Source organism: Patiria miniata, unplaced genomic scaffold (genome assembly GCF_015706575.1).
Source record: "Patiria miniata isolate m_02_andy unplaced genomic scaffold, ASM1570657v1 HiC_scaffold_7, whole genome shotgun sequence".
Taxonomy (NCBI): Eukaryota; Metazoa; Echinodermata; class Asteroidea; order Valvatida; family Asterinidae; genus Patiria; species Patiria miniata.
Genome location: NW_024037074.1, coordinates 30,074,307 through 30,084,302, shown reverse-complemented (window position 1 = coordinate 30,084,302; position 9,996 = coordinate 30,074,307). Strand labels below are relative to the sequence as shown.

The 9,996-nt window shown below is 42.5% G+C and overlaps 2 protein-coding genes and 1 long non-coding RNA gene across 3 annotated transcripts; all 3 read left to right on the top strand.

Moving 5' to 3' along the window:
- The first annotated feature begins 590 nt into the window (after positions 1-590).
- LOC119745022 lies at positions 591-4,731 on the top strand. Its single transcript, XR_005273604.1, has 3 exons — positions 591-645; positions 3,268-3,330; positions 4,683-4,731. It is a non-coding gene; the product is annotated as an uncharacterized LOC119745022 (long non-coding RNA).
- Positions 4,732-7,326: 2,595 nt separating this feature from the next.
- On the top strand, positions 7,327-7,842 carry LOC119745119 (craniofacial development protein 2-like). The gene has a single exon (XM_038221342.1). The coding sequence runs from the start codon at positions 7,327-7,329 to the stop codon at positions 7,840-7,842; it is 516 nt and encodes a 171-aa protein (XP_038077270.1).
- A 951-nt stretch (positions 7,843-8,793) lies between these two features.
- Positions 8,794-9,267, top strand: LOC119745118. Its single transcript, XM_038221341.1, has one exon. The coding sequence runs from the start codon at positions 8,794-8,796 to the stop codon at positions 9,265-9,267; it is 474 nt and encodes a 157-aa protein (XP_038077269.1).
- Positions 9,268-9,996: the final 729 nt, after the last annotated feature.

The window sequence follows — 9,996 nt, the reverse complement described above, 5'->3', positions numbered from 1 at the left end:
TGAGATCCTGACTTGAACAAAATGCACTGTTGTATAATAGCACGTTTCATCTGAGTTAAGTGCATCCATATAATGCACCCAGGTGCTCCCATATTTAAGTTAAATCTTCTTTGGCCGCCATCTTGACTACGATTTCATTCCTCATGCAATCCTAAATAAATCGAAACAATTCAATGGACTGAAGTGCCAACTGCACATTTAATGATTCACGGCCATTGTAGGTCAATTTTCTATCCACCAATCAGAGTAAATCACCCAACAAGTCGGTGATCACCAGTGAGTGGTTTGTGATTGACAAGTTGTATGTGTCGATCACAACTCGTGTGTTTTTAGATGTACGTGTCACCGACATCCATATCCACCAATAAGATGCGGCTATTTCAGTGTCGGTGACACAAGTTTTGATTCTGACTGTATAGCCGCAACCACATTGACATCACTTCCTTCTTATCAACATGAAGCGAGTCGATGATGTCTGAGTGACAGCGATCAGGGGCCAATCACAAACCGGGCCAGTCACTGCTCGGGAAATCTAAGGCAATATTTAAGCCACGAGCGGCCTCTTCACTCCTCACAAGACCACAGCTCATCTTCACCCTCAGACGACAACCCGAGCGAACTGATTGCAAGAACGAGATTTGCTTGGTGAGTGTTTAAAACAATTAATTGTTGTTTTCTTTCTTTTCTTTTTCAGAAACAAAAAAGTTGCCTTGTTTGCACATAGTGTTATTTCAGTCAGCGTTGGATTCTTTTTAAGATTATTGCTGAGCGCGGTAGCCGTCTTGAAATTTCCCCTTTCTCTAACTGTACTTGCTGGAGGACTGAAATACACGATTTTTCTGAACAAAACTTCAATTGGAACTGATATTGCGTGACTACTGATACACGAATGTTAACAGCCAAACAAGCGCGCTAATATTCGATCCGCGCCATTTTGTGTACAGGATTTTTAAGTTACCTTCAAACATTAATAATAACAGTGTGGATAGTCGGAAACAAACGCTCTATGGTTTCACTATTAGAAGGCGCAAATATGAACGGACCGGATGATCATGCAAACAGTTTTATTCTAGTTCAAATTGCTTTAAATAACTAGATTCATTTCGGATCATGTTTAGAGTTGATATTTGTAGACATTATTCGGCCCTGCTGCATGCTCTGCTCTCAGCCTTAAAAATTCGAAACACATGAATTTGAATTAAGTGATGTTTGCATGTAAAGGGTTCCACTCAACATGCCACTACATGTATTAAGATTCTGTTGAATATTTTTTGAAACACCGATAGTGGTAAAACGAGGCGGCCATATTGTATTGAGAGTGAGATAAAATCTTGATTTCTGGAACTTTTGTAGAGAAATGACAGCAAGTTAATAACTAATTAAGTCCATTCTGCTTCAGTGAATAATTTCAAACTTGTAATTAAACGTTCCCTAATGTGTGAAGCCAGATTAAAAAAAACTGACAGTAAAATAAGGCTGCATTATGCATGCATAAAAAGTCTGGCGCCATCCCATTCAACAGTTAACAATTAATGAAATACATTCAGGGAACTCGACAAAAATGGCCAAGTCGTGAATAAGGCCCATTTGGCTTCATGCATGTTTATGAACACTAAATTATTGTGCAGTAAATCTGACATATTTTTGTGGGACATACTTTGTTGAGAAACAGATGGTGGCTGATGCTAATAGCCAATCCGGTGTTCTAATTTCCCACCCGGTTAAATAGTTATTTTTGTAACGACTGTTAACTTGAATGCCACCTGTAATATTTTCGACACTACTTCCTTGGTATGAGATCAATTTCCGTTATTAATGCAGAAAATGTAAGCTCACTGTGATTCTCACAACCACAAATTCAAGCACATTTTGAGCCACATAGGATGAGAAACATAGGTTCATTTACTTTTGGTGCATTTTGTTTGTTAGAAGCAACATAATTTCTTAATATCTTTAGTAAGGTCCTCAACATCTATTTAACCAGTTGAAGTTTCAGCTCAGTAGATACGTACATTTTGAGGAACCTGTTGAAGATTCAGTTCAGATAGAAGATGGGTACATTTTGAAAAAAAATGTATGTGCAATGTTTTGATTCTCGTAATGGAATTCCGTCTCCAACAACGTACAACAGCGTGACGTGAACGTGGGGTCACTTTTTAATTAAACCAAATCTATACAAGCAGTGGCGTAGCCACCGGGGGGGGGGGGGCGTGGGGGGGGGGGGGGGGGCGACCGCCCCCCCCCCCCATGAAACCTTGTCGCCCCCCCAGTCGCCCCCCCCCCCCACTGAGATTTTGAGTTTCTAAAAACAATATCATTGATCTACATGACGCCATTGGCCGTATTATGTACTACAATGTATCTTTTGCTTAGAAAATATTGGTTAAAGTGGTCAGAAATTGCCTCAGATAGCACCACAGAGCATTTAGAATCCAAAAATTTTCGGGGCCCTTAAGCGGGCCCCGAACCCCACGCCTATAGCTCAGAATTCTGGTAGCTGATTCAATGACTCCAACCTCGAAAACAATGTTCACAAAATTTTCGTATGCCTTTAGCTGAGAAAGCCTCGAAAATTATGTTTAAATTATTATCTTTTGTGCTAAGATAATCATTGGTTAAAGTGGTAAGAAATTGCCTCAGATCACACCACAGAGCATCGAAAATCCATTTTTTTTCGGGGGCCCTTAAACCGATTGACGCCCCTGCTTGACGCCCCCTATGAAATGTTCCAGGCCCCCCCCCCCCAGCGCCCCCCCCCCACTGAAAAATTCCTGACTACGCCACTGTATACAAGGGTTTTCCGAACGACTTAAGGGAATTAGAAACCGGTCATATCTTCACTTATGACATTGCAAAGTTTCTGTCATGATATAGGTACTTGTCCGGACATTGCGATATGATCTCACGTGACTTAAACTTGATTTTGGTGATATATTTTGAGAAAATTCTCATTTTGTGATTTATTCGTTCGATTCCAAACTAGTAAATCCTCAAACAAAGATGATTGTTGCTCAAACGTGAGTCCAGTCAGAGCCGTTGGCAGGCGCGGTTCTAGAACCAATATTTGGGGGGGGGGGGAGGGCTAGGCGTTGGAGAACACAATTCGCTTGAAATAAAAAAGAAAGAAAAAAAAAGAAGTCAATCCGCAATCACAGAGATTTGTTGCGGTGTTTTCGTGTGAAATTAAGCTATGCCTCCCCTACCAGTCCCCAAGTCATCTCCGAGTGAATTTTGAATGACTAATATTTTTTTTGGTATTATTTTCAGCTAGCAATCTGCTCGAGTGTCGAGGATTCCTGTCCTGATAGAATTCCAAAACGTTACTTCAAGGTAAGTGAATATTATTTGATAATTTACCTCAATTAAGCATCATCAGAGAGATGATTTGGTGGAAGAATTATCTTTTCATATGCATTGATACATTTTGAGTCAAGACTATAACAGATTGTGTTCAGTGTGTCATATTTAATCAGTTTGAGAGCCCCTCGACAGAAACCATATTTCTTTAAGGTAATCCAGCGGGAGCATGGTTAAACATTATACTGTGTATGTTTTGTCTAAAATGTTTATGTGTGTTTCTGAGTATTTAATTTTGTTGTTTATTGCAACGAAATGTATCCCGAAAAATGAAATAAATGTAAATATTAAAATATAGAGAACTGGCCATCATCCTAAAGTCCTTTTACATTTAAGAAATATCGATCATCACGTAATATAAGTAGGAGGAACCATGGGCGGAGTCAGGAATTGTTTGACCGGAGGGGGGTTCCATCAGCAAATCAACGCTGAAATGTAGACAGGTTTTATTTTGTCCAGACACTTGACTCCATAAAATCAAGGGGGGAGGGGGGAATCGTACCTTACTTCTATTGTGTGCGCCTTCAAATCCGACGATCATTAACAGTATATTACAGAATATTGAACAAATACCCCCTAACAACTGGCTCAGAAGCTGGCTCTGTACGTATTTTGTGCGCAGGCGGAGTTTTTCTTATTACCAGCATATGTTTGGGTGTCAGAGCTGGGAGGCCGGTTTTTGCATTATATTTAAGGAATGTCTGTAAAAAGAAAAAAAAAAGAAAAAGACAGACCTGGGGGGGGGGGTGTTTGACCCCCCCCCTCCCGATTCCGGCGACTGGGAACACAATGTTCACCCAGTGCAGTGCTGAGAAGACCAAAATACCCCCTCGTATGGACTGACAGGGTTAATTTCCGGCCGAATTCGTCCAAGTGATATTCATAAATCATGTTCCTCATAATTCATGATCAGAATAAAAGAAGTTTTGTTAATTATAGTCTCCCCAGCGGTCCGTTTTCAGATTAGTCAGATTTAGACTTCAATTTAGACAAAGAGCGGATTTTCGTCTTAAATAATTCGGCGATGTTCGCCAAACTGTTATCTTCATTTTCGTCTCCGGGAAATGAATTCCCTTTAAATGAGAAAGTTTAAAGAGAAACTTTTCGAACTTGATCAGTGATGTTTGAGAAAATCTTCACATTTTTCACATGTTAATAATGTATGAATTTATTTTTAATTTAAGCGACGCAAAGTTTCAAAAGTCTAACCCTTATTCAATTTCTCCAGTTTTCTCTGACCTCAATTTTGTTTATCTCATCTTTCCCTATTATTTTCCATATTTTTTTTGTATTTACTTGTTATTGTTTTTTTTTTTTTTTAACAGATGAACAATTGCATGGCAACCATTATTTCAATCGCCCTCCTTCTGGGTATCTCTGTCAAGCTCCGAGCTTCCGTTACTGGGCCGGTTCCCTCGGACGGTAATGGTCCTGCGTCTCAGGTGTGTCAGCAGTGCTGCCAGGGACCTGCCGCCATACCCGGCATACCAGGTCTGCCTGGGCCAGCAGGACCGATGGGGCCGTACGGTCAGCCGGGGTCAAAGGGCGATGCGGGTCAGCAAGGTCAGAAGGGTGAGCCAGGACAAACAGCAGACGGCTCCAACCAGCGGGTAGCATTCACCGCGGTGAGGACGAGCGGCTCGGATACCTCTACGAGTCGCGACACCCGTTTGCCATTCCAGGAGACCGAGACGCTTTTGCCGGGTACCAGCTTCGATCTCCAAACTGGCACATTTACCTGTACAGTGCCGGGCACCTACGTGTTTACATTTTCTGTGCTTGAATATACTTCAAGTACTACCCTTTACATACATCTAAAGAAAAACAGCGACTGGGTTGTCACTGGATATAGCGGGGATTCAACTAATCAAGAGCAGGTGTCTGGGAGCGCGGTGCTGGTTCTGCACCGTGAAGACACGGTGTATCTTACCGTACACGGTAAGGCGGGTAGTGATTCATATCACTTCACCTCATTCAGTGGCTTTCTCCTTTACCCCGAATAGTAAAACACAATAACCACGCCCAGTATATACACGATCACGCGCATCGCCGAATTTTCAATCGCTCCACCGTCTATTCGAAACAGTGGCGTAGCCAGGAATTTTTAGTTGGGGGGGGGGGGGGCGCTGGGGGGGGCTGGAACATTTCATGGGGGGGGGGGCGTCATGTAGATCAATGATTTTTTAGAAACTCAAATTTTTTTAGAAACTCAAAATCTCAGTGGGGGGGGGGCGACTTGGGGGCGACAAGGTTTCATGGAGGGGGGGGGGGGTGGGCTGTCGCCCCCACGCCCCCCGTGACTACGCCACTGATCCGAAACAATATCTAATTAATGAGTAAGTGTAAAATTAAACTTCTTTCAATTTTATCAAAATAATTCAGTTGAATACTGTGTTACATGTACTTTAATAAGTGCATACCCGGAACAGTTTTACGGCATTGGATTAAAGTATGGTTTGGAGTGCTTAATAGTAACACCGTATGGTATCGTTTAAGTATCATTTAAAACAAATCTTGCAGCCTACTTAAAAAAAAATCGTATCGTATGTTTTTCCTTTTTGTTCGAATAGGGTAAACATTACATTCACTGTCAAGCATACATTGTTATTTGAGAGATACTCCTGTATATTCAAATGCATTTTTGGTCATGGATTCGTTTTCTTTGTATGAAATGAATTTAAAATCCGACTAGGCAGCCGACGATTAGTTTACCAAAGTTCAAATTCAAAATAAATACAAATCAATAAATCTGTCACTTGTAATCGCCATTCACCTGAAAACAAACGTATCGGTTGCCCTTTTTTTCAGATCATGCATGCCTCAGACATCAGCACAAAACTGATTTCCCCAAAAAAGTCTATCTAATCATCCAAACTTCAATTACTTGAAAGTCGCAGACAAGGAGTTCGAGGCTCTTCCTTGGGCGGGCGCACTGCAAAAACTGTAGTGTTAAATTTACACCATTGGTATCTATAAAGGACCATCTGGTGTTAAATTTTACTGGTGTTGTCCTATATAGATACCGAATGGTTATTAATTAACACCACAGTTTTTGCAGTGTGGGGACACGCCCCATTATCATTTATTAAACTTCACAAGTTTTGGTGTTTTGAATAAGCTTGCAGTTGAATTGCACAATATGACCCATAACATTCTCAAGTTTCATAATTTATTTTATTATTTTCCTCCCGTGATTTCAGCTGGACTTCATTGGTACCAAAAACCACGCTTGTTTTACACTCCATGTTTTGAAGAATTCAATCGAATTGATGGAAAAGTACAAAGACTTTTCAAACATTGCACTTGGATTGAAACGATTGTAATAAATGACGAGATATACTAATCTGACTCTAGCTCTCGCGAACACATTTGTTTGAAGTAATGTTTAATCTGTAATTGATTTATCAATATAGCTTTGCTATTAAAAGTATTGCAGAAAAAGTCCAGTTGTTTATTGTGTATGTTTTTGAAGTTTGAACTTTTAGCAAGTCAGAATGATTAAATTTGGGGCTGGGGTTAAAGATCTGATGCAGAGATTGGGTTGAGGGTGTGTGGGGGTACAGTAAGGGTCGGTGGGCAGAGGCATAAATCCGCATAAGCGAGTAGGGGGGGGGTTGCTGATAACACGCCGCCTATATACATGCCAGCAAACCGTGGAAATTCGAAAATAGGTGGCGGATGGACAGCAGGAGACACTAGGGGCGCTGTTGAACATAAAAATGCGCTTACGTCCATTAACACATTAGGTGTGTGTACTGTTTGTTCTGTTTTGTATTTACCTAAACTTATTTGTTTGATTATTTTTGTTATTCTCATCACAACACTCGGGGGGGGGGGTGATCCAATGGCCAAGCATCCCCCTTATTAAAATAAAGTGTGGGGATAAATCCTTCCTAACACTGCTCCCTGATTTACGCCCATATTGGTGGGAGTGTATGGGTTAATAGCTCTATTGTTGGTGGGGGTATAATGTGGGCAGTGGCGTATCCAGAAGGCTCCACTCGCCCACCAACGCTGCAACCACAAGAACAGGTTGAGAAATTTTACGAGACCCTTACAGAAGCAGTAATGGGAGTGCCGGCTCACAATTTCTTGATGATACTGGGCGACTTCAACGCTAGAATGGGCCCTAAAGATGCACCGTTCACTTATCATGATGGTACGAACAGAAAAGGAGCACTGCTAGCCGAGTTCGTATCGGGAAAGATGTGGACCTCCCAAGACAGAGGCTTGGGGATGAGGCTTCAACTAGACTACGTCCTTCTAATGCGGAGCAAGTGGAGGAACATCATTCTGAATTCTGAATCGTGCTCGTCATTCAAATCCGTCGGCTCAGACCTCAGAGTAGTCTCCATGAGAGTGCGTCTAAATCTCAGAGTACCAAAGCCGAGCAGTAGGACTAGGTATAACGGGAAGGAGTTCTCATCCCGCCCTGATATTCAAAAACGCTACACGGTGGTGATGCGCAACTACTACCACAGTTGATAGAGGAGCAAGAGGACACTACTGAGAGGACGAGATAGTGGAGTGGTACCTAAGAAGGAGAGGGTAAAGAAATCTCTTCTGTCTTAGCACCCAGACATATCGCAGCTGCGAGAGAGGCTGTCATATAGGCACGCCTGTCCTGCGACAGAGGCCACAATGAAGAGAACAAGCAAGCTAATAGGGTGGAAAAACAACATTTGTTCTACACCTATGATGGACTAAAACAAAGAGGTCCTCAATGCAAACACTCAAATAATTGAGGCGTAGCACGGTGGAGCACGCTACGGCGAGGGCTGGAAGGTCATCAACGAAATAACTGGACGCAGGAAAGCAAAGGAAGGACAGGTAGCAGGAGCTTCCCCTCAGGAAAGAGTGGAAACACAGTTATGGTACACCCATGTCAGCAACCTACTAAGCAGCGCACCAAAGGTCGAGGATTCGGATGAGTAGGGCAGCAGGGCCGGATGACATTCCACCAGAGGTGCTCAAGAACTGTGACATTGACGCCATAGTGTTGGAGATGTGTTGCATGGCCCTAATGGATAATCAGAAGCCATTACAGTGGTCGCTCAACAAGATCATACCAGTACCCAAGACTGGTAACCTCTCATACCCTGACAACTACGGAGGTATCAGTTTATCATGCATCATTGCAAAAAATGTACCGTTTGATCCTGAATCGCATCAGAGGCGTCATTGATCCACTGTTCAGAAACAACCAAAACGGCTTCCGTTTGAAGCGCAAAACCATTGCCCAAATCCTAGCTCTAAGACGCATTATCGAGAAAGTGAAATTGAACAACCTAGCAGCAGTATTCACATTTATCGATTTCAAGAAGGCATTTGAATCCATACATCGTGGAATAACGTTAAGAATCTTAAAGGCCTATACGGAGTTCCACCCCTGTTACTCCGTGCCATAGAGTCATGTACGCCAACACACTGACTAAGATGGTTACTCCGGATGGTGAGACTGACTGGTTTGACACCACAGCAGGAGTGCTCCAAGGCGACACACTACCACCCTTCCTTTTTATCATTGTTCTCGACTATGCCTTGGGTAGAGCCATCAATGGGAGGGAGACCGACCTCAGCTTCACTGTCACTCCGAGAAGATCGAAAAGGCAACCGGCGGTCACAGAAACGGATCTCGACTTTGCTGATGACATCGTGTTGATGTCTGATCTAGTCGAGCAGGCGCAAGTACTCCTACACCTTGTAGAAGCAGAGTGCTTGAAGGTAGGGCTCAGACTCAACACAAAGAAAACTGAGTGTTCCATCTACAATACGCCCGAACACATCCCACTGAAGACGCTGAAGGGTAGAGAGCTGAATGAGGTCCCTGGCTTTAAGTACCTTGGCGCGTGGATCAACTCTAGTGACCAGGACATCAATAGCAGGAATGTCATGGAGGGCACTGGCTGACACGAAGAAAGTGTGGAGTTCCACCATTAGCCACAACGTAGAAATCTATTTCTTCTTGGCAACCATCGATCAGTGCTACTATATGGATGTGAAACATGGACTCAAACTCCTACGATGGAGTCGGAGACGAAATCGCAGCCCGTCGGATGCAGTTAGCACTCTTTTTAGGTGTGCAAAAGTTAGATAAAATGGGTTTGAAGGTACTGGTAATACTCTATACAATATTCTTTATCCCACTCATTTTGACACCCCAGTCCAGAGATGCAGCTTATTAAATGAAGGGACTTGAATTCCAAGTTGTGCGACTTTTCAGATTATCTGGTGTCTAATGAAAGACATCATTTTGATACGCCAAGAAGGTGTGTTGTCTCACATCAAAGGAAGATGTGTTGGATTACGTAAACAGTAGGAACAAAATGCAAGCTAATCCATGCCAATTGGACCAAACATTGATTGGTACTTCACAATTAGATTCAATTTCAGGTGTTACGCCCATGCAGTAAATCAATGCTTCTGCTACCAAAGATGGCTGGCCAAATTTGCGGCACAGGTTGCAGTGGATAAAGGGGTTCTTATGGTAGTTTGTTACTATACAACTTAAAATATTGCAGAGACCTTCCGACAGTTTACAGAGTACCAAGCAGAACTACGAGTAGGAGTTATGTCGATAAATACTTCGGATATGGTACAATGTCTCAACAGGAGCCATGGAAACAGCGGCAGACTAAG